The sequence below is a fragment of the Ipomoea triloba genome, chromosome 4 (genome assembly GCF_003576645.1).
Source record: "Ipomoea triloba cultivar NCNSP0323 chromosome 4, ASM357664v1".
NCBI lineage: Eukaryota > Viridiplantae > Streptophyta > Magnoliopsida > Solanales > Convolvulaceae > Ipomoea > Ipomoea triloba.
The window spans coordinates 30,957,834-30,983,787 of record NC_044919.1 but is presented as its reverse complement, the minus strand read 5'-3'; the positions used below and the strand labels follow the sequence as shown (position 1 = coordinate 30,983,787).

Below are 25,954 nucleotides of genomic sequence, written 5' to 3'. Positions count from 1 at the left end.
ATCCCGCCACTTCATCTGCATCCTTTTAGTTGCCAAATTCATGCACTGACCAGCCTTGAAAGGCTCACCCTCTCTTTTAAAGTATTCATGCAACAACAGTTTCTAAATAATAGGTAGAAATTACAATGTCAAAACGTTAAACAATTAAAGACAAAAAGTATTATATGCAAGTGTAAACAACCACATACCACATTGTCTGGAGTATCACCATATTTGTTCGCAGTTGACTCAGTTGAGGGAGAGTTGTCAATAATTTCGAGACGTCCAGTCTCAAAGTCAGCGCACAACAAGTAGTAATGTTCTTTCTCAAGGATAGGGAAGAACAACTGAAACATAATGGGATTGTCCAAAAATGAAAATGGGAAAAAGTAATGACAATTGGATATTAATAACAAGTAATAAATAGTCGTAGTCACATTTTAACACACACATGGGCACGCAAAAGAAGCAGTAATTGGCACACAGGAATAATGTTCTTACAAGATTAACAAAACTCCACTGCTTGTAAGGTCCAATCGCAAAATCAAGGGCCAAAGCGTCCCTAAAAAGAGACAGTTTGTGGGCGTCTATGTCGTGTATCTTTAAACCAACAACAGTGTTAATCTATGACAGAAACAAAAAGTATAAAACAACCGTTAACATCAATGACTGGTTTATAAAACATGTTTAAATAAATAAACGCACCGTGGTTAAAGGGGAGGTGAAAACCCTAGCTGGTGTAGCAGGTGACTTAGTCCGCTCACGATGATTCAGAATACATGACCAGGCATTAATCACAGAAATAGTAACCTCCATCCCAATACCCAAAGACCGAAGATCGTCCCGACAAACAGTCCGACCATTATAAGAGAATAAAAACTCTTGCCTACAATGAACATGTAAATGTTGTAATTAAACCTGAACAAAATGTTGGACATTAGTAAAACCTTTTATATGAAATGAGTACTTACAAAGTGTCACTCCCAGCCTGAAGCACCCATTTTGCGAAATGCGCATCGTCAAGTAAAGTATGAGATGTGTGAACATGATCCGAACCGACAGCAACGGGCCGAATGGAATCCAGAACAGGACGAACAGGCCTAACTGCCTTCAATGGAGCACCACAATCAGGAGAAGGAGTGTCACGGTGCACAACCTGTCACACGACGAGAATATTAGGCACACAATGAAGCAGCGAATTCAAAAGAATGAAAAAACCTACCTCAACAAGTGTTACAAAGTGTTGAGCTTCGGCATTGACATTAACTNCAAAGTGTTGAGCTTCGGCATTGACATTAACTACACGGCCAGAAACGTTCACAGGGTCTACAGATTGTGCATGCTAAAAAAAAAAAATTAATAGCAACAACCACGGGAGAATGAACACCAAACGTAAAAAACATTTATGCAGAACCCCAAAAGAGGGCACACAAAGACCTTATATGAAACACAGAGTACTAGCTACTACGTATAACAATGGACCAACAAAGCACAATAACAAAGAATATGCCTTGTTATTAATAAAGCTTACCCGCTCCATGGGAACATCAACTCCTACATTATGGACAATATGGGATTCATCCACCACACGACCAGACACATGAACATGGTCTACAGATTGAGCATGCTAAAATGAAGACAAAAAAAGTTAGTCGCCTCCAATACGGAGGCATAAAGACAAAGTAAATCAAAAATTTATTCAGTACAGCTGACAATGGCACACAAAAACCTGTTACTAGGCACATGATACTAAATCATATGGATAACAGTGAAACACAAGATCAAAAGAGTTAAAATATTAAACGTTGGAGTTCAACAGAAAATACCCGGTCACTGGCGCAACCATGTGACGTATGGCCTTCGTTAATGTCCCTTGCAATATTAGCCACATCAGCCCACCCATCTCCACCCATATCTTGCGAAATGCCTAGGCTAAATGAAGGAATGTCCCCCAAAGCAGGCCTCTCCATTATAGCACGCTCGACCTCAGCTAACGCACAGATGTTATCCGGGTTATTCCAGAACTCATCATCATACTGTGTGAATGTCGGCTAAGATGATTGACCATCAATCGTAACAGGAATGGAAGAGTTCTGCTTCAACCCGGTAAGTATCTGATTAACGTCTAAAAGCTGACGAAAATTGACATCCCCGCTTGCAACGGCATTAGCCTCATTCACCAATTGAACAACACACCGGATGCATCTCGCAAGCTCACCAGTCTTCTCAACCAAACGCTCTAGTATTGGCTAAATGCAACAAACAACAACACGTAATGCCATAATTCTAAAAATTAAATACGAAATACTAAATAAATATTCCAATAATACAGGAGCACATAATGGTAAGTGCAGCAATAAAACCTTTTGTTGACGAACAGGAGCAGAAGACGGCCCAGCCGAATCACAACCGGGCACTGCAGCGGACAGGCGAACAAAAGAAAGCTCAATCTCCCCGGTTCCAAACCCACCTAGCCGAATTTCTGCGATCTCACGAGCACGAAGCACCTCCCAAGTCAACCCACAAAAAGCGGGTATATCCCGGGGCACAGCACGTAGTGGTGGTCGAACCCGATCACAATACAAAACCTAACAAATGACCACCGATGGCCGAAAAATAGAAATGTGTTGAAGTTAACGAATACAAACAAACACTAGCACACAAAAATCAAGACTAGGCAAAAAAAAAACTTACAATTAAGAAGAGCATAGGGCCCGTAAACCGTGAGTCGTTGCCTGTGCGCCACAAAGCATGAGAAGAGACAAGCTCCTCGATCAAGAACCGACACCAGTTCAAATGAGGCACAGCATCGACATCGTCCACATGATGAAACACACTCTGATTGCAATACCCGTTACTCATGCAAAAAATAAGTGTTGAAATCAACAGAACCATAAACTGTCGCTTAAACCACAGCCCCCCATCAAGATCTTGCTGAATAAAATCTGACACCTCAGCCGGTGTAACATCATAACGATCTTTCCCAAAATTAGCACGCCACTTATTTAGCAACTTACTCTTCACATATTTATTCCGACGAGAAACAACAACATCACCACGTGGGAACCCAAAGATGGACTGCACTTCCGCCTCTCCCACCGGTAAAACCTTGCCCTCACCCAACTGAATACACATCCTCTCAGCATCAAACTTTGACAACAACCACCTACCCAACTGAAGTGGCAACTTATTAATCTTGAGCTCGAGAATAGCACCAAAACCCAACTCTTTAATGTCCTTCTTCTGTTGCGCAGTGAGATCCTCCAAAGCCTTAGCCATAATAGAAGTCCGCAGCCTAAATGAGGCACGAGGAAACCTTTCTCGTTCCTCCGTAGTTAACACATTATTCGGGCGTTGACGTGGTGGTTCCTGACTATTCCTCTGTAACGATGGAACANAAAAAACATTTATGCAGAACCCCAAAAGAGGGCACACAAAGACCTTATATGAAACACAGAGTACTAGCTACTACGTATAACAATGGACCAACAAAGCACAATAACAAAGAATATGCCTTGTTATTAATAAAGCTTACCCGCTCCATGGGAACATCAACTCCTACATTATGGACAATATGGGATTCATCCACCACACGACCAGACACATGAACATGGTCTACAGATTGAGCATGCTAAAATGAAGACAAAAAAAGTTAGTCGCCTCCAATACGGAGGCATAAAGACAAAGTAAATCAAAAATTTATTCAGTACAGCTGACAATGGCACACAAAAACCTGTTACTAGGCACATGATACTAAATCATATGGATAACAGTGAAACACAAGATCAAAAGAGTTAAAATATTAAACGTTGGAGTTCAACAGAAAATACCCGGTCACTGGCGCAACCATGTGACGTATGGCCTTCGTTAATGTCCCTTGCAATATTAGCCACATCAGCCCACCCATCTCCACCCATATCTTGCGAAATGCCTAGGCTAAATGAAGGAATGTCCCCCAAAGCAGGCCTCTCCATTATAGCACGCTCGACCTCAGCTAACGCACAGATGTTATCCGGGTTATTCCAGAACTCATCATCATACTGTGTGAATGTCGGCTAAGATGATTGACCATCAATCGTAACAGGAATGGAAGAGTTCTGCTTCAACCCGGTAAGTATCTGATTAACGTCTAAAAGCTGACGAAAATTGACATCCCCGCTTGCAACGGCATTAGCCTCATTCACCAATTGAACAACACACCGGATGCATCTCGCAAGCTCACCAGTCTTCTCAACCAAACGCTCTAGTATTGGCTAAATGCAACAAACAACAACACGTAATGCCATAATTCTAAAAATTAAATACGAAATACTAAATAAATATTCCAATAATACAGGAGCACATAATGGTAAGTGCAGCAATAAAACCTTTTGTTGACGAACAGGAGCAGAAGACGGCCCAGCCGAATCACAACCGGGCACTGCAGCGGACAGGCGAACAAAAGAAAGCTCAATCTCCCCGGTTCCAAACCCACCTAGCCGAATTTCTGCGATCTCACGAGCACGAAGCACCTCCCAAGTCAACCCACAAAAAGCGGGTATATCCCGGGGCACAGCACGTAGTGGTGGTCGAACCCGATCACAATACAAAACCTAACAAATGACCACCGATGGCCGAAAAATAGAAATGTGTTGAAGTTAACGAATACAAACAAACACTAGCACACAAAAATCAAGACTAGGCAAAAAAAAAACTTACAATTAAGAAGAGCATAGGGCCCGTAAACCGTGAGTCGTTGCCTGTGCGCCACAAAGCATGAGAAGAGACAAGCTCCTCGATCAAGAACCGACACCAGTTCAAATGAGGCACAGCATCGACATCGTCCACATGATGAAACACACTCTGATTGCAATACCCGTTACTCATGCAAAAAATAAGTGTTGAAATCAACAGAACCATAAACTGTCGCTTAAACCACAGCCCCCCATCAAGATCTTGCTGAATAAAATCTGACACCTCAGCCGGTGTAACATCATAACGATCTTTCCCAAAATTAGCACGCCACTTATTTAGCAACTTACTCTTCACATATTTATTCCGACGAGAAACAACAACATCACCACGTGGGAACCCAAAGATGGACTGCACTTCCGCCTCTCCCACCGGTAAAACCTTGCCCTCACCCAACTGAATACACATCCTCTCAGCATCAAACTTTGACAACAACCACCTACCCAACTGAAGTGGCAACTTATTAATCTTGAGCTCGAGAATAGCACCAAAACCCAACTCTTTAATGTCCTTCTTCTGTTGCGCAGTGAGATCCTCCAAAGCCTTAGCCATAATAGAAGTCCGCAGCCTAAAATTATTCGGGCGTTGACGTGGTGGTTCCTGACTATTCCTCTGTAACGATGGAACATGGGCTTCAACAAAATCGTCATCATCATCATGGGATATTGATGAAGACGCCACCACCGGTGCAACCCTAGCCCTTTTAGCTGCGGCGAATAAACCATACGGACATAAAAATAACAATACTTGTTCTCTTGTATGCATTTCAATCATAATACTAAAAAACACAAAATAAGGCACACACCCAATATTAAATAGGCACACATCAAACAGAAACCGGCCTTTCAAAATTATTATTTAAATACACCATATGAAGCACACATTCTATATCAAAAAGGCACACATCGAAACTGAAACTAGCATACATAGTACACATAAGTAGTATGTAACAAAATCACACATTATATGTCAAAGAGGCACACATCCAAACTGAAACTGGCATACATAATATAAATAAGTACTATGTAACAAAATGAATAAAATACACAACCAATTAATATGACACACCATACCTGTTCTCTTCTATGCCTGTGAATATTATTATTTAAACACACCACATGAAGCACACATTATATATCAAAAGAGGCACACATCTAAACTGAAACCAGCATACATAATATAAATAAGTACTACGCAACAAAATGAATAAAATACACAAGCAATCAAAAACTAAAGGAAAAATAACAGAACATGGGATGAAGCACACATATTATATGAAAGAGGCACACATCCGAACTGAAACTGGCATACACAATATAAATAAGAACTATGTAAGTAAAACATGTTAGTCCGTGTATGCACTTGCACAGAATAAAGTACACCCTGGCATCTATTTGCATACAATTTGGAATACAAATTGTGTAGGTGTGCTAGTGGGATGGTTTAAATTTTTGATTAAATATTCCCTTACATACTAATTATACATAGTAACCTACATACTGCCAATCATAATACAAGAAACGTTTGGAGGATACATATACATTGAATGTCCCATTACACAGTAAGTATACATACTAGTAAAAAAAAAAAAGCACAAGTCAGAATATATTAGTAAAAAAAAAAATCACCGGACAAATAATTGCTGTGGCACACAAATAATTACACATAGGCATCTAAATACATACCACTTGGCACCGAAGTAAATGACCAAAAAAAATGTATTAAACTGAGATTTTTTTTTTTGAAAAAAGGAAAACACATAATGTGCAAAGAAAAAAACCCAATGAAAAAAATCACATTTGAAATCACAGTTCCATTAAAATCACATTTCCAATTACAACCACACATTACTAACAGGAGTTTGAGTGTTTGTAAATCAAACAGTAAAAAAACAAATAACAATAAACATCACATAACGTGCCACCAATAAACTGAAATAAGGCACAAACTACACAAAACAATGGCACATAATTAAAAGCACTTGTTCAGTACACATTCTTAAATGAACCGCACAGCATTAACATGGGTTTTCCGAAATGCAAACGAAAGAAACAACAAATTCACACTACGTCATTAACAGTTTATTCGAATACAAATTCCAAATAAGAATAACAATAAAAAAAAAACCATTAGTCAGAATATGTTATTTAAAAAAAAAAAAAAGAAAACAAAACTCCTACAATTTTACACATAGTCATCTAAATCCATACCACTTGGCACCAAAGTAAATGAAAACAATATATATATTCACTTGTGATTGTTTTTTTTGTTTTTATTTTATTTGTTGTTCTAATTGAAAGAATAAAACAGATACTAAAAAAAATCAATAATAACATACGTACATATGATTGGAAGAAAAAAAAATGTACTGTGCACCCCGGTACAACAACTGAAACAACCGCCCCGCTCCCCCTCACTGCAACTCTACCCTCCCATCCGCAACCCACCACCCGCCGGACTAAAAACGCAGCAACAGCAATGAGTGTCGCCGGTCACAAGCAACAAACCCTATCAGTCGAAAAAAATTAAAAAAAAAAACAGAACTGAAAAACGGCAACCTACCTCGCCCAGCAGCCCTAGCAGACCTCTCCAAACGAAGACGAGAACCATTGCTCCCTGCCATAGCCGCGCCGGAGAAACAAGAAGCTCTACCGCAAAGAGAACCTTCAGCCTTACGTCGCTCAAACTGCCAACTCAACCAATGAAAAAAATGCCAAAAACGAAACGTGTATTCTCCTTATTGGAATCCGAAAAATCGGCAGCACCCAAAATAAAACACGCAAAAGACAAAACTACCCTCCCCATATATTCTGTGCGAAACACCTCCTAAATTAATCAAATACTTACTTAAAAAACACTTAAATCTAACCATTAATCTTATAAGATCAACGGCTAATTACAGTCCTATTAATCCTATATAATCTAATGGTCCTAACCTGAACACAATCCTATATATATATATATATATGCTAAGGATCTTGTGGTTTAGTGACACAAATTGCTCCCTTATATGGAAGATTGTGGGTTCGAGTCGTTCATATTCATCTAACTGAATAATTTACTTTTATTGTTTAATTTTGGTAGTTTGAACGGTATAAAATCCTGAAAAAAAATTAAAATCATTTTCATCCCAAATAATAACACTACACTATCGTTAAAAAAAAAATTCCTTTAAATATTATACTTTATTATCAATTGGTTGTATTTGTCAGTAGTTGATTGCTTTGGTCCTAAAATCAACCGATCCACACAATTACTAAAAGGAAAATAAATAGAGATGCCAATTCAATCATTATTTCAGGAACCAGTGTTGAACATAAATAAAAAGTAAAATTTTAATATAATAAAGATACAATATTTATATACTAGATATAGTTTATTTAAAAGTATATTATTTGAGTAATGCAGATACATTATTGTATATGCATGTTATCAAATAATCTACAATCAACATATAAATAATATATATTTAATATATTTAAAAAATATATTTTATTCATGTTCCACTTAAAATTTTGCCATGTCAATTAAAGTGAGCCAAAATTCACAAGTCAGCTCCTTACTGTAATACGTAATGGTAAGTTAGGGTCAAAAAATTTTTATTTGTTGAAATTATAATATAAATGAAATAATTTAGGAATAAATCATTTTAATTAAGTAAACTTTTTCTATAAATTTATCTAAATATGTAAATGATTAGAGATTATATTAACCATAAAAAAAATTATTTTAATTTTATATGCTACGAAAATAAATACTTGACCAAATATATAAAAATAACTCATATTACTATATTGTACATTTTAAAATCTGTTTTAATATTTTTTATTTAAATTCATAATAACAATTTTTTTTGTGCATAGGTTCCTGTAAAACTTATGAGCAAGGCTCACCAACCCGAGCCATACAAAGTAAACTAGGTTACACTGATAACCCAGCCCGAGAAATTTTTTATTCACATTGACTCTATCGACAATGGTAAATATAAAATAAAAAATTATATATAGATTTTTTTAGTACTTCTGACTCTGTTATAATATAGTATCTATTCATAACTACTTCATCAACGTACTGAAACACAAACTATATATAGATTGATTAATGGCAATCAATGACGGATTCAGAAAAATATCCCAGTGAAGGTGAAACATGAAATAGGTAACACCAAGTTGCTCCCTTATATGGGAGGTTGTGGTTCGAGCTTCAGCGATATTAAGCTTTTGTGCTTCAATAGGTTGAAAAAGTAGTAATAATGAACATATACTTCATTGTAATAGAGTCAGTAGTATTGGATATAGACGAAAAATAAAAGACATCAAAATCAAAATTTTATACAAATATTAATAATAAAAGACATCAAAATCAAAACTTTATACAAATATTAATAACAATATATGAAACATAATTAATTTGATAAAATAATTTAAATAGAAAAAATATTTATAATTTAAATAGAAAAACATTATAAATACAAAAAGTTACACATTGAAGGATTTAAACCCTGACCATTTCTTAAGTAAACACACACTTTCCAATCAAGATAATTAGTCAATTGTTATTTATATCTGTTTTTATATATTTATATATAAAAATGTACTATACATACATACATACATACATACATATATATATAGACCCTTATTCACATGAGGACTATATAGTATAGAGGACTATAAGGACCCATCATAGCCATCCATAGAATTTTAATAAATGGTTGAGATGTAATGTGAGGGATCACATGGATTAGATCAGATTATAAGGTGAAGGTTAATTTGGACCATTATATATATATATATATATATATATATATATATATATATATATATATATATATATATATGGAAGGGTTCAGATGCGGTAAAGGGTTCCCATGCGGTTGTAGGGTGATCTATTTATTATTATTATTTTTAAAGTTAAACTGATGCACCTTAAACTTTTAACTTACGCACCTTAAGTTGGATTATCATAAATATGACTTTATAGAGATAATCTTATAAAGAATATTGTTCATGTTTTGAAACTGCAAAAAAAAAAAAAAAAGAAAAAAAAACTTTAAGAAGGGAAACAATTCACCTTAAGAAGAAAAATCACGCACCTAAAGACTTAGGACGACGCACCTTAAGTTTCAACAACTTATTCAGTTTAAGCATACAAACAACGCACCTTAAGAAGAGCATAACGCACCTTAAGCACAAAAACCACGCACCTTAAGAAGAACATAACGCACCTTAAGCACAAAAACTACGCACCTTAACAAGAAAAATCACGCACTTTAAGAAGGAAAACACACACTTAAGTTTCAACAACTAGCGCACCTTAAACTTAAAACCACACACCTTAAGCACAAAAACCATACACCTTAATTAGTTTGACTTATATGAAAAATGATCAAATTGCCACTGCATTTTTTTAAACATTGTTAATTCTTAACGTTGATTCAATGACTCTCCTCTCACTGCACAATCGCACCTGAACACCATATGTAACCACATTTGAATATATATATATATATATATAACATAACTGAGTTTAATTTGTCCATAATTGATTGAGTTAAACTAATAAGTTAAATTAAAAGCTCAAATTTGCTAAATGTGTATAAATAAGAAAAATATTTCATGTTCAATGATCTTGTAGTCTAGTGATAGGAAATGAATTTTTCAAATGGGAAGTCATGGATTCAAGTTTAGATGTAACAGTATTGACTCTTTTTCAAATGGGAGGTCATGAAAAAAATAGTTCAGATAGAATTACTTACTCTATAAATAGACGTCCATTGAGCAGACAAAAGCAACTTGCAAACTCTATACACACTACTGCATGTATGCCATGGATGCTCTCATTCGTGTTCTAGCCATTTCAGGGCTTTTCATCCTTCCTTTCCTCTACCTTTCCTTGCGAAAACACAAAAACAAGACCAAGAAATTACCGCCGGAGCCGCCCGGCGGTTTGCCCATTTTCGGCCACCTTTACGAATTCAGCAAAGAAACTCATCTGGTGAAGACTTTGGCAACCATGGCCGAAAAAATCGGGCCGGTTTTCATCATCCGTCTCGGCCTGCCACGTGTCCTCGGGGTCAGCAGCTGGGAAGCCGTGAAGGACTGCTTCACCACCAACGACAAGGCGTTCGCCGGCCGCCCAAACATATGCGCCGGCGTGTACCTCGGCTACGACAACGCGGCGTTGGCCTTCACCAACGGCGCGTTTTGGCGGAAGATGCGGAAAATGGTGGTCGTCGAGCTCCTCTCCACCACAAAACTCGACAAGTGGAAACACATTTGGATCTCGGAGATGAACTTCTCGGTGAAACAACTGTACCGTTCGGTGACGAAGAACCGCAAGGTGGAGGTGGACATGGAGGAATGGATTGGATCCGTGAACTTAAATTTCATCTCGAAAATTCTCGCTAGGAAGAGGTACAACTACTCCGTGGAACACGGCTTCGACAACAAGGATGCGGTGGTTATGAGACAGGCGTTTAAGGATTTCATGACGCTGACCGGAGAGTTCAGCTCGGCGGACGCGTTCCGGTTCCGGATATTTCACTGGTTGGACATCGAAGGGATTGTCCGAAGCATGAAGAAAGTTTTCGACGTAATGGACGTGATTCTTGATGACTGGGTCGACGAACATGTGAGGCGAGGCCGAGGAGAGCTCCCCGCCGGCGAAGATCCTGACTTCATCGACATCATGATGAAGGTGGTGGACGAGGAATTCCTTGCCGGTACGGATTACACTCGTGACATGATAATAAAAGCAACTGCAGTGGTAAGCTAAGTACACTATTATACACTACTACAAATTCGTTTAATTTACCCTTTGTAAACAAAGTACTTGTAACCACAACTTTACTACGTTCAAATCCAATGGGAGATGAGTACTTAAGCTGGTTATTTCAATGTAGTCCTTAGTCCATTAAGCTAAGATTAAGAATTAAGTAGACTTTATCCCAATCCTATATATACTCTCGGATAGTGACGTACGATCAGTACCTAGCTAAGTTGATCGGTTGTTGCTTAGGTAACAACAAAGTTTCAAGTTTAATCTTCTTATTTTGAGTTTGTCAGCTATGAGATGATGCACACCCTTAGTAGTGACTGTGGACACCCAGTCAGGTTGGTCGAATTGTTTGTTTTGTAACTATAAAGATTCAGGGTTGACTTTCTTGATTTGAGTCTATTATTAACTATGAGCTAGTTTACCTTTTGTGATCCTTTGCTTGCTAGAGTAAGAAGGTTGAGTTTATCTAATACATATAATTTGAGTAGTGATTGTGGGTTAGTTAATTACCCCAAAAAAAAAAAGCTAATGATGAAAGTGAAATCCCATTTCTTTGTGACAGACGATGCTTCAAGATGCTGCAGAGACCGCGGTGTCGAACATGGTATGGATAATGGCCATGTTACTAAACCACAAAGACGTAACGAAGAGGATTCAAGAAGAGATAGATGCAAAAGTGGGCAGAGAGAGATGGGTGGAGGATTCCGACACCGACAACCTAGTATACCTCCAAGCAGTGGTCAAAGAATGCATGCGCCTATACCCCGTGGTCCCTTTCATCGTACCGCACGAAGCAATCGAAGACTGCGAGGTCTGCGGTTACCACATCCCAAAAGGCACACAGTTATTCGTGACGTATGGAGGCTACATCATGATCCTAAGATATGGCCGGAACCCGAAAAATTTAAGCCAGAGAGGTTCTTGACCGAGTCAGTCCCAGACGGTGTGGCTCGACAATTCGGGTGGATGCCGTTCGGGTTGGGGAGAAGATCGTGCCCGGGATATGCATATGCATTGAGGATGACACACTTCATATTTGCAAGGTTGCTTCAAGGCTTCGATTTTGCCACGCCTTCGGACATGCCCGTGGACATGAGTGAGGGCCCGGGGATTACAATGCCCAAGGCCAAACCTATAAAAGCATTGCTTACGCCGCGCCTGCCCGCTGCGATCTATGAGTCGTACGATTGAGAGTCTAAAGTTTCATTCTTTGAACTTTGGACATAACGAAATCGTTCGAGGTATAATTTAGCGTTGTTTGTTGGAAAAATAAAGTGGGTTTAGCGATTAATTAATTGATCACTAATCCCTTGTAATATAATGCATTTGCGTGTATTCTGTTTGTTTATGCACTGAGTTTATCAAATGTTAATTACATGGAGTATGTGACTTTCTCTTTATCTCTCTTAAATATGTTCATTATTGTAAACATTTCAACTTATAATTTAATGAATTAACTCTTTATTTTAGAAAGAAAAAAGAAAAACTCAAAATCTTGCAAATCAAATCATTGCCAGAGTTTTATCTTCAAGTTGAAAATCTAAAACCCCAGCTACTTTTAATTAGGAAATTGATAGCAAAATAATATCCCCTCTGCCTTTTTATTTTTCCTCTTTTAATCTTTCTGCTAGCACCATTAATTCTTTTTACCCTTTTCTTTACTTATCTTTTTAGTTCTTTAATTCTTTTTTACCTTTTTAATGATTTATTTTTTCTTTAATTCTTTTTTGTTCCCCTATTGTATCACAAAATAAATTTAATCAGTTTTAATATTAAATTAATTCATCAAGACTCTTATAAAAACATACTAGTATTTTATATACGCTATGTAGGTGCAAAACTATATGCCAATTCAAATATTAATACTCATGTTAAAATCTTAATTATATTAAAATATTTTTTAAATAATATTATATAATTTTTAATTTATAGTTGTAGAACTTATATTATATATTAAAAATATAGTTGATAATTTTAGTAATAATTATGATATGATTAATATTATTAAAATCAAAATTTTAAATATGATAAATTTCTAAATATAAGTATGATAACATTTAATTAAAATTTAAATCAAATCAAACTTATTTATTGTCATTTAATTAAATTTTTTTTAAAAAACTTATTTATTGTCAACTATACTTATCAAAGAAACTTTGAGTCAGTGTCCTTCAGGTTTATTTTTAGATCAACGAATAAGTTTGCTCATGCATTAGCTAGGATGACTTGTTCTCAAACTGGTGCTTGCTGTTGGATTTCTTCTATTATGCTTTGTATTCAACATTTGATTTAATGAAAGTTATTTCCTTTGTTTTTCAAAAAAAAAAATCCAAAAAATAGTTGTCACAAATATTATAAAAAATAGTGACCAACAACTATTTATTACAAAAAGTATCAAAATTTGTGTCTATTGTATGTATATTTTGTCACAATTACATTTGTTCCCGCCATAATTATAATGCCGCCAATATGCATATACATTTAGTGACAACTTAGGTTACGACACTATAATTCTAGTAATAGTGATAGCTTATTTGTAACAATTACTTAATTGACATGCAGAATTACCATATTATTCATGACAAAACATTATCACAATTATCACAAATAATAGTGACAAATTATTTTTTTTTGTCACAAAAAGTATTATTTATGATTAAATTATGAAGTGTCATATAGAAGATTTGTCATTAAATAATGTCTTAATTATTGTAATAACCTGAAATAAGTTTGACCATTTAGGCTGAGACTGAATACTAAACCATCCCTACCCAACCAATCAGTCCCATAATGGCAATTCACTTTTGTGGAGTGGGAATCGAATTTACAGTCTCTCCACAATAGGTGACATCTATGGGATAATATATTTTAAGGTCAATAATGGAGTGTAACAGTTTCATGGAGGCCATTCATCACTTTCCTTTCTACTAACCAATGATAATAATGTTGCCCAAAGTGAATCCTCATCTATGTTCTTTTGTGTATTATTTTTCCACCTGTGCTTGCTACGGGAGCTGACATAGGGAATCATCACTTATAAGAATCGGATTCAGGTTTTTTAAACTTTTTTATTACAAAGACAGCTCACTTGCCATCAAAACTACTTTCTTTTGTATATTATGCTAGTAGATTATACTATAATTCAGGTTTATTTGTATGATTGACTCAAATCAAGTAGGTAGATGAATTGGAAGCTTCAATGTGGTAAATGTACGTGTATATATACAGACGTCCATTGAGCACAAGAGCAAATTAAACACACACTGCCATGGATGCTCTGACTCGAGTTCTAGCCATTTCAGGGCTTTTCATCCTTCCTTTCCTCTACCTTTCCTTGCGAAAACACAAAAACAAGACCAAGAAACTCCCGCCGGAGCCGCCCGGCGGTTTGCCGATCCTCGGCCACCTTTACGAATTCAGCAAAGAAACTCATCTGGTCAAGACTTTGGCGACCATGGCCGACAAAATCGGCCCGGTTTTCATCATCCGCCTCGGCCTGCCACGTGTCCTCGTCGTCAGCAGCTGGGAAGCCGTGAAGGACTGCTTCACCACCAACGACAAGGCCTTCGCCGGCCGCCCAAACATATGCGCCGGCGTATACCTCGGCTACGACAATGCCGCGCTGGCCTTCACCAACGGCGCGTTTTGGCGAAAGATGCGGAAAATGGTCGTAGTCGAGCTCCTCTCCACGACAAAGCTCGACAAGTGGAAACACATTTGGATCTCGGAGATGAACTTCTCGGTCAAACAGCTGTACCGTTCGGTCACGAAGAACCGAAAGGTGGAGGTGGACATGGAGGAATGGATTGGGTACGTGAACTTAAATTTCATCTCGAAAATCGTGGCGAAGAAGAGGTACAACTACTCCGTGGAACACGGGTTCGACAACCAGGATGCCGTGGTTCTGAGACAGGCGTTTAAGGATTTCATGACGCTCACCGGAGAGTTCAGCTCGGCGGACGCTTTCCCGTTCCGGATATTTCACTGGTTGGACATCGAAGGGCTCGTCCGGACCATGAAGAAAGTTTCCGACGGCACGGACGTGATTCTTCAAGGCTGGATCGACGAACATGTGAGGCGAGGACCGCTCCCCGCCGGCGAAGATCCTGACTTCATCGACATCATGATGAAGGAGGTGGACGAGGAATTCCTCGCGGGTCAGAATTACACTCGTGACATTATAATAAAAGCAACTGCAGTGGTAAGCTAAGTACACTATTATACACTACAAATTCGTTTACCCTTAGTTTTTTTTTTTTGGTAAAGATTCGTTTACCTTGGTAAAGCAATTAACCAAGATTACAAGTTCAATTCTAATGGATGATGAGTAACTTAGAGCTTAGGCTTGTTTATTGTAATGTAGTATTGTCTATTAGTATAAGATTACAAATTAAGTAGAATTTATGTAGTGCATACTCTAGAGGCCTAATCGGCGTCTAGGAGGCCTAGACAGTGCTTAGGCGGCCTAATCGCCTCCTTAGCCGGCCAACCGCCTAGACATACTAGGCGGCCAGCCAAAGCCTACTGACTAGGATAATTTTTGTAACATTGGATAATGATAGCCATTACCTAGCTAAGTTGAACGGGCTATTGCTTTAGTAAAAACAAAGTTTCAAGTTTGATCTTTTTATTTTGAGTTTCTCATCTATGAGATGATGCACACCCTTAGTAGTGACTGCAGGACCCAATTGGAATGTTTTTGTGGTAACAAGTTTTAAAGTTGACTTTCTTGATTTGAGTCTATTAATTATGAACTGGTTTACCATCATTTCCTTGTTAGGGTCACAAGATTGAATTTATCTAATGCATACGATTGAGTAGTAACGGTGGGTTAGTCACCCAAGAAAAGCTAATGATGAAAGTGAAATCCCAATTCTTTGTGACAGACGATGCTTCAAGATGCTGCAGAGACCGCAGTGTCGAACATGGTATGGATAATGGCCATGTTACTGAACCACAAAGACGTAACAAAAAGGATTCAAGAAGAGATAGATGCCAAAGTGGGCAGAGAGAGATGGGTGGAGGATTCCGACACCGACAACCTAGTATACCTCCAAGCAGTGGTCAAAGAATGCATGCGCCTATACCCCGTGGTCCCTTTCATCGTACCGCACGAAGCAATCGAAGACTGCGAGGTCTGCGGTTACCACATCCCAAAGGGCACACAGTTATTCGTCAACGTGTGGAAGCTACACCGGGATCCCAAGATATGGCCCGAGCCCGAAAAATTTAAACCCGAGAGGTTCTTGACCGAGTCGGGCCCGGACGGTCTGGCTCGGCAATTCGGGTGGATGCCGTTCGGGTTGGGGAGAAGATCGTGTCCGGGATCTGCGTATGCGTTGAAGATGGCGCACTTCATATTTGCGAGGTTGCTTCAAGGCTTCGATTTCGCCACGCCTTCGGACATGCCCGTGGACATGAGTGAGGGCCCGGGGATTACTATGCCCAAGGCCAAACCGATAAAAGCACTGCTTACGCCGCGCCTGCCCGCCGCGATCTATGAGTCGTACGATTGAGAGTTTAAGGTTTCATTGTTTGGACTTTAATTTGGACATAACGAAATCGTTGGAGGTTTAATTTAGTGTTGTTTGTTGTAAAAATAAAGTGGGTTTAGCGGTTAATTACTTGATCCCTAATCCCTTGTAATAATGCATTTGTGTGTATTTTGTTTATTTTTGCACTACGTTTATCAAATTTTAATTACATGGAGAATGTGAAATTCTCTCTTTTATCTCTCTTAAATATGTTCATTTTACTTGGCATATGAGATCGATAATAGGATTGAATTTTTCTAGATCAACTTAAGTTAAGCATGCTATGTTATTGGCTGAAGCAACAAGATAATGAGTTGAGATAAAAGAGTTAGTTGGGCTAGAAGCACAAGATCAGATATCGTAGAACGCGTATGAATAATAATCGAAGTAATCTTAATTTTTATGAAAGTAAGTTAGTATAGATATCCTTGTTCGGATAGGCCTGGTTGAGTTATCATAACCTTTTCAATCCTTTTTAGTTTAAGAGTAAGACTAAGACTTGCATATGTTTCTCTTTAAATTAAATAGGACTTTATCCTAAAATTACATATTACCATATCTTATAAGAATAATAAGTTTTTCCATTCCTTGAATTATATATTGCAATTATCCTTATATTTAAACTAGATAATTTTCTATTTGATTTACAAGTTACAAAATCTAATTTCATCATTTACTAATTAACTTTATAATTATATATGGATTGAATATTGATTGAAATATATAAATATATATAGACTAATAATATATGCATGTGGTTTACCTTTCTTATATAGGCTATGTTTGGCAAACCTAGCTGAAAAGGTAGCTGAAAGCTGAAAAGTAGCTGAAAACTGAAAAGTTATAAGCTCGAAGCTGAAATCTGAAAGCTGTTATGCTTAAAAGTGTTTGGTAAAATTAGCTTTTTGATAAGCTGATAAATGTAAAAAGACTAAAAAGGACATCTTCATACAATTTTAATAGTTTTAAATTTAAATAGGTTTGTTTATGTATTAAAATATAAAATAGTGAAATCAATATATTTTAATAAAATATAAAGTAAGAACATATATTTGAAAACATATAAAGTAAAACAAAATGTTTATAATTCATAAGATTAGTTCATACAAAAATCAATGTTCAAACACAAATGTTAAATTGAAATTACAACCAAATATATTGAAGAGAAAAAGTCAAAAAGGTTTAGCCAAAAAGGTTTTAGTTGGGAAGGGTAAATGATGTCATTTCTTTAAAATAATAAGGTTAAAGATGGAAAAAAAAGTTAGGAAGCTACTAGCTTATTTTGAAACGCTACTTGTGGTAGTTTTTCAAAATAAGCTAGTAGCTTTTTAACTTTTTTTCCATATTTATCCTTATTATTTTAAATAAATGACATCCTTTACCCCTCTCAATTAAAACCCTTTTGACATTTTCTTTTTCATTATGTTTGGTTGTAATTTCAGTTTGATATTTATGTTTGAACATTAATTTTTGTATGAACTAATCTTATGAATTATAATTTTTTTTTTTACTTTATATATTTTCAAATATATATTCTTACTTTATATTTTGTTTAAATATATTGATTTCATTATTTTATATTTTAATATATAAACAAACCTATTTAAAATTAAAATTATTTAAATTGTATGAAGATGTCCTTTTTAGTCTTTTTACATTTATCAGCTTATCAAAAAGCTAATTTTACCAAACACTTTGAAGCATAACATCTAGCTTAATAGCTCTTCAGATTTCAGCTTCGAGCTTATAGCTTTTCAGTTTTCAGCTTTCAGCTACCTTTTCAGCTAGGTTTGCCAAACATAGACATTATCAAACAGAGCTTATAGCTTATTAGTAGCTTAAAATAAGCTATAAGCTCCTAAATAAGCTCTGCCAAACAGAACCATAATTTACAGGTTATTACACAAGAATAAAGTTTATTCAATATATACATTCAGGTAATAATTACAAATTTCTCTTTTTCATTCAAAATAACAATAATAAAACTATACTTTAGTGAAAAAGTTGTTCAATTAATTAGTAATTGATACTGAAGCACACTGGCATTAGTGCAATAATCGAACCTTGACTGTTGCCTTATCTTTTTGGCCTATCCGCGTCAATTACTCCCAATGGGAATAACATAAATTATATTGTATTCAACACAAAACATAACCACATATATCCATTTTTGGACTGCAACATTCGATGCCAGGCTAATCACATTGGAAAGTGATGCCTGAAACAAAGATCGAGTGAGTAGAGTATATAACTTGAGTCTGGTTCTAATATCACTGACTAAGATTAAGTGCTTACCACTTATGCTAAAAGCAGTAATGAAGACGTAATTTTATTTTCATATACCGCGATACATTTTTGAAATGTTGGGGGCTAAATTTGATCCTTTAAACCCTTACTGGCTTCCGCCAATAATCCCCCAATTACCGGGTGTTAACTTGGTCTTTACCGACCTCTGCCCAACATAGTCTTTTGCACATAATTTTCTTAGTCTGATTTATATCTTTTATATAGTTTGTGGTCTATTATACTAGAGCATGGTTTACCAAGTGCATAATTTCTCATCATAAAAAAAAAAAAACTTGTATAATGTTATAATTAATTGATTATCAAATCATAGAATTTCTTAAGCCTCACAGCATGTCATGTTAAAGTGAAATTTGTATAAGTAGAATACATATATGCAGTACTACAAAACCACATTAAGGTGGCGGAAAATTCACTTATACGCAATTCACTTGCTATATGTTATTACGTTATTTTATTTTATTTTTATGTATATGATATGATATTTTTATTATTGTAAAATTAATTTAAATTTGGCTTGAATAGTCTCCACAGAATCGAGCTCTTGTTTGGGATAAAGTGAACCAACAAAACTAAGCTTGGAATATATTCATGGGCATGATAATGGTGTTCTGTGCACTTCTCAAGTCCAATCCAGCCTTTCTTCCTTTCTAGTACAAGTAAAAGATAAAGCCCAGCATTTACTTGTTCTCATATTGAAGTTATGAATCTTGGCTTTCAATTTTGTAAATAATAAATTATAGCTCTTGTGCTTAAGTTTGCATTGCCATAACGTCTTTCTCCAAATAAGAGTCAAACATTATAAACAATTCCGAATCAAATCTAAATTAGTCGGTTCTCAAAAAAAAAAAAAAAAATTCTAAATTAGTCATGATTATGAACCACACTCAAATCTCATACTCATGTACAACCACACAAAATTACCACATCTAAATGATGTCTTTGATTTACGAAAAAATTTGTATTCATTACTCAAAATGTACTGTAAGTGAAGCTTGCTTTGTGATTCTCTAGGAAAGTATTGTGATCTACAAGGAGGTAGGTTACCATATATAGCTGACCAGCTCAAACTTAAAAGATAATCAATAGGTATATCTCAAAGAATCGAATTTAGAATCTTACTAAATTAACTGTTTAATCAACTTACTTAGGATTACCCAAAATCCAAGTAATGTCTACTATGAAGGATGGGTGCCAGCTGCTGTATAGAGTATAGACAATGACCTGATTTACATATTCAGCCCAATACACCAACCAATTATCAATTCCTTTTTTTTTTTTTTTTAATGCGGCCACATCAATAATCAGTTGATAAATAAATGTTGATATTTATTAATCAATTTATAATATTATTTTTTTATTCGAAATGATTAAAATTAATATTAATTTAAACGAATTATTATGGTTGAACAGAAATATAATGACTGGAGAAACAATGGTCAAGTTTTGTCGTGAGGGCTGAGGTTGTGTTTCCTTGTCCTCATTCCGTTAAAACGTGTTTCCTAATAATTACCCAACAAATCCATTTCACCATTTGATTGCGTCTCAAATAGTACATTATTTATATCATTTCGGTTTTTTCTCATAATATATTATGGAAAATTACTGGTCCGCACAGTGGTACGTGGACTATAACAAAAAAATATTTTTTTTAATATAAAAGAAGTATATTATTTGTGTACTAAATGTACATTATATAAAATAATGTTAGTACTCAAATAACGTACTTTTCCTGAACACAATGTAAATTTTTAATATACTAAAATTACATTATTTATGTATATATTGAATATAACATTATTTGATAGTATGATCTATATATAGAGCTATATAGATCATGGTTCACACAATAATTATTGATATATTATGGGGGTGTTTAATAAATAGATGTTCACTTATTGGGTTAGTGAGTTTGACTAATTTATAGCATTAATTGATTGTAGAAAAGTGTTTGGTAAATTAGTTGTTAGCTGATAGCTGATTACATGTAAAATGACTTTCTCAAAAAGCTGATCGAAAAAGTTGCTTTGAGCGGCTTTTTAAATTTCAGCATTTTAAAGCAATAAGTTGTTATAAAAAGTTAATTAGTCAAATACTTATATTGATTGTTTATCCAAGTCAAACAACTAATAATGGTCAAATAAGTTAAAATTAACTAATAAGCTAACTATATTATCAAACATGACAATTATTTTACATGGGCAATATTAGGCTAGAATATAGGTGGGCTGACTTGTGCATAACTTGTGCATCATAACTAGGGAAGACAATTTCTCCCTTACCTCTCAGGATCCATGATCTCCACTCCAAAGGAAGAAAGACCAAAGTTCAAGGAACAATGAAGAATAAAACAGGAGAAAAAATAAAGGCAAATTTTATAAAAATTACAAATTTCAAAATTTGTAATATTTATGAAATTGTTCGAATTACTTTTTTGTTTTTAACCTTATTTTTAACCGTTAGATTTATTAAATAAACAATTCAAATTTAAATAAACAATTCAAATTTGTTCATAGTTCTCACAAAAAAAAAGAGTGATTCTCATATGAACCAAAGTATCAATTTGACGATGCGATTGACTTGGAGCGGGATTCACCGTCTACGAAAATTCTCCGTAGAATATAAATAAAAAAGATTTTCTATTTTCATTGAGACTCCCACTCAAGTTCGTTGCCATCCTGGCCAAGCCTTAACTCCAACACAATCTTAAATGTCCCTAAATTTTATGTAATTTTACATGTATTAACGGTCGGTCTAATAAGTTGAATATTAAATGTTTTAAGTTTTATAAACAAGTATGAAAATTGAGACTCGAACTCACTCCCTTCCATGTGAGAGTGTAAACCGGGTGTCACTAGACCACACGGTTTTTTGACATATTTTTAATATATTATAATGAGTTAATTCGAGCAATGGTCCTCCGACTATGTTGATTTTTCAAAATTAGTCATCGACTTTTAATTTGGACAATTTAAGTCCCTTGACTTTCAAATTCTTTCCAATGTTGGTCCTTTCGTCAAATTTTGGTTAAGTTGAGGTAAAATGAATGTGTAAAATTGTCCGTTCACCTGTATAGTGTATTATTACTCGTATTTCTCCTGTCCTATACACTATATATATGAATATAATATCAGTCGAAGAGACTTCGACTGAGATTATATGGCTTCGATTAAGACTTCGACTGAGATTATATTCATATTTACAGCATATAGGACAAGAGAAATATGAGTAATAATACTCTAAATAGATGAACGGATAATTTTACCCCTTCATTTGACCTCAACTTAACCAAAATTTGATGAAAGGACCAACACTGGAAAGAATTTGAAATTCAAGGGACCTAAATTGTCCAAATTAAAAGTCGGGGACTAATTTTGAAAAATCAACATAGTCGGAGGACCATTACTGAAATTAACTCTATTATAATACACCTAAATAATTTTTTAAAAAAAGTTTCATTCAAAATTACTATCAATAGAACATAAATATTAATTTTATATTAGTCTATACCACGCCTTAAATTATCATCAATCACTTTCAATTATACTTTTTAGAAAAATAAAGAAAAAACATTTTCTTTATTTTCAGACAAAATATGTTCTGTACAACCTTTGATTAAGATATTTGGATAATATTATTTAACCTCAATTATGTAATTTCCCTCGTCACCTTCTAAATTAACAGAGACAAGATAGTGTCCGTTCAATAATGTTTCTTTGTTTTCTACTTTTCTAAGATATGTAATTATTAGTGTTGTTATATTATTGTTCTTGTTGTTGTTATATTATTGTTCTTGTTGTTTTTATTATTATTATTATTATTATTATTATTATTATTATTATTATTTTATATTATTCCATTTGGCATATATTTAGGAAAGGATTTCAGTAGATTTGCCATGAAAGTGATCTGCCTCAATTCCCTCAAACACGTCACTCTCTTCATTAAATGAAATTAGTGCTTAAGTATTACTCCGTAACATTCAATATATTGAAAGTAAAAACAAAAATAAAATTTGAATAATTAAATCTGGTTGCTAAACATTATTGGTGTTCCCAAAAGATTAAATCCCCAACCCCAAGAGCCCGACAAAGTATTTGAGAGAATGTAAATCAGAGGCGCAGAAGCTAGATCTTTATTTACTGTGCACAAGGAGCCCCCATTGCTATTAGTGACTCGATCCTGAATCATTGTTCTTAAATTTTACTATTATAACCAACTGAGCTGTCCCTGCGAGTTTCTGTTCTTAAACATGGTCAGGGACAAGTAGTGCTATTAAAACGAGCTTAGGCCGACTGCTTGACTTTTCAATCGTTATATCGTGGATCAGGGTCCACAAAGCACTGTACTGTGGACCATGATCCAATACACAGAATTTGATTCAATAATACACATACACAAACACGATATAATGAACATGAATTATGTGTATTATGTTAAGTGTTTAATTCATGTTCATTATACAATGTTTATGTGTATGTGTATTATGAATATGAATTTTGTACATTATGAACATGAATTCTGTGTATTATGTGAAGTGCTTAATTCATGTTCATTATATCGTGTTTATGTATATATGTATCATGAACATTAATTTTGTGTATTATAAACATAAATTCTGTACAACTATGGGGTCAAATTCTGTATATTAGACCAAGGTACACGATATAAATTGCATTGCCTTGCTGCCTAATAAGGTAAGGAGTAGGTCGTCAATCATATTAATAGTAATAAATTAATTAATTTTTATTTAAATTTTTTCATTTTGAGTTTTTAAACCTTATTTGTTTACTAGTATTTTCTTTGCGCGATGCGCAAAAATCGATGTCCAATATTAGTACTTTATATTAAAATTTTAGATTTATTTAGATTTTAGATATTTATATTATTGTGTAGTAATAATAATAATAATATTAATATTAATGTAAACTATTTTTTTTTAAATTTGATATTTATATTTTATGAAATAACTTATATAGTACTCCAATATATGATGTCTATATATTATTACCATTGAAGAAGATAAAAAATAAATAGTGGATGTATGTGCATGACAATAATATTGAAAAAGATAACGGAACTTATAACAGTAGGATTGTTTTTTATCAAAATATTGTATAGTACAACTCTTGTAGTATAATGTATAAAAAAAGTAACGAAAAAAAAAAGAACGTAAATGAATGGCATAATAACTTTCATTCACGCTTATTAATTTTTAGATTCTTAAAAAAAAAACTTTATTTGTTTAAACAATATAAACTATCTAAATGGCGGGCTAACATTTTCCAGTCCTGCCCTGTCAACGCGATTTAACAATACTAGGTCAACAACGAATATCAATAAGTTTTTGGGTTGGTAAGTTTTTATATTAATTGAATAGCAACGTATGATAATCACATACAATTTTAATTAAATTTATAATATAGTTAATGTTTCTCTATTTGTATTCTTTTATTACTATTGATCAACACTATGTGACTGAAAAATCATAAATTTCAACCTAATGTATTCAACTTTGCAACGAAATTTGTCACAAAATTATATTTTTTTTGGTACTACTAACTTTGTTAAAACGTAGTATCTGCTATATACTGAAATACAAAAAGTTAATATCGCCCCCACTAAAGTTTAAACTCATGATTTCTCATTTGGAAGAGCTACTTCGTGCTACTTAGACCACAAGGTCATTTGCAAGTAATTTAATTTATTGATATAAAACAGTCAATTAGTTTGTTAGGACTATTTCTTTTTTAAGGGTACATCATACCCTGTCTGCTTGATACATCATAAGATACAATAATAATGCATATTGGTCACGTATTCCATGCTTATATGTTATTGTCCTTTGTTCAATTCCCCAACACATGTTCCCTGATGTATTTTAAGAATTTAAAAATATTGGTTATTAGTTTTGTCGTTATAAATTCAATTATTTCAGTTTTTGACTGGTTATTGATTTTCTTAATGAAAATTAATGACTGATTAAAAATTGAAGTTTAAACAAGTGAAAAAAATAGTAATTTTGTATTTTTGTAATATATTTTAACTTAATACTATTGTTTTAAAGTGCTTCAAGAGAAAATGAATATGTTTTTAGAGGAAAATATTTATAAAATAACACAAAGTCCAATTACTACAATACCCATTTGGACAAAAATCGTAAATCAATGAATCCACCTATACTTAGATGTTCTGTAAGATTGTTATTCACCATGAATACTTGGACACTATCGCAAAAGGTGTGTCTTATTACATAGTTACATGTCATTGGAGTTTGAACTTCAAAATTTGATTTTGAAATTTGCAAGTGGCTTTTGTCGTAGCTAGTAGTCGTATTTAAAATTTGAGTTTAAATTATTTTTTATTTAAAAAAAAATTACAAATAGTTTATCAAGTTCGATTAAAAGAACCGATCATAACCAATCACAAATTTTAAATTTTAAATTTTTGTCGGTTCATTTATATATAAGAAGAAATTCAATTATTTTGGTCGTTTATAATATATTAATTTTTTTAGTTATTTCGATTATTATCTGAAAATTGGTAGGAACTTACCAATGCTGACCCTAAATATGAATGGGCTTCACTTGTCCAATGTCCCATATTTTGAAGCCTGAACCAGAATG

General features: G+C 34.5%; 2 protein-coding genes across 3 annotated transcripts; both read left to right on the top strand.

Moving 5' to 3' along the window:
• Nucleotides 1-10,539: 10,539 nt before the first annotated feature.
• On the top strand, nucleotides 10,540-12,681 carry LOC116016156 (xanthotoxin 5-hydroxylase CYP82C4-like). The gene is made up of 3 exons (XM_031256319.1): nucleotides 10,540-11,478; nucleotides 12,053-12,301; nucleotides 12,373-12,681. Exons 1-3 carry the CDS (start codon nucleotides 10,540-10,542, stop codon nucleotides 12,679-12,681), a joined length of 1,497 nt encoding a protein of 498 aa, XP_031112179.1.
• A 1,700-nt stretch (nucleotides 12,682-14,381) lies between these two features.
• LOC116017185 (xanthotoxin 5-hydroxylase CYP82C4-like) lies at nucleotides 14,382-17,252 on the top strand. 2 transcript variants are annotated; one of them, XM_031257718.1, is made up of 3 exons: nucleotides 14,382-14,543; nucleotides 14,669-15,691; nucleotides 16,377-17,252. In XM_031257718.1, the coding sequence occupies exons 2-3, from the start codon at nucleotides 14,759-14,761 to the stop codon at nucleotides 17,004-17,006; spliced, it is 1,563 nt and encodes a 520-aa protein (XP_031113578.1). In that variant the 5' UTR covers nucleotides 14,382-14,543; nucleotides 14,669-14,758; the 3' UTR covers nucleotides 17,007-17,252. The 2 variants fall into 2 exon arrangements, with proteins under 2 accessions (XP_031113578.1, XP_031113577.1); XM_031257717.1 differs by having other exon boundaries at nucleotides 14,382-15,691.
• Nucleotides 17,253-25,954: the final 8,702 nt, after the last annotated feature.

Excerpts from the sequence above, each read along its gene's own strand:
- LOC116016156 (XM_031256319.1), top strand. The coding sequence starts at position 10,540 with ATGGATGCTCTCATTCGTGTTCTAGCCATTTCAGGGCTTTTCATCCTT. Across the intron at positions 11,479-12,052 it reads TAATAAAAGCAACTGCAGTG|ACGATGCTTCAAGATGCTGC; the intron begins GTAAGCTAAGTA and ends TCTTTGTGACAG. Across the intron at positions 12,302-12,372 it reads AAGCAATCGAAGACTGCGAG|ATATGGCCGGAACCCGAAAA; the intron begins GTCTGCGGTTAC and ends CATGATCCTAAG.
- LOC116017185 (XM_031257718.1), top strand. The coding sequence starts at position 14,759 with ATGGATGCTCTGACTCGAGTTCTAGCCATTTCAGGGCTTTTCATCCTT. Across the intron at positions 15,692-16,376 it reads TAATAAAAGCAACTGCAGTG|ACGATGCTTCAAGATGCTGC; the intron begins GTAAGCTAAGTA and ends TCTTTGTGACAG.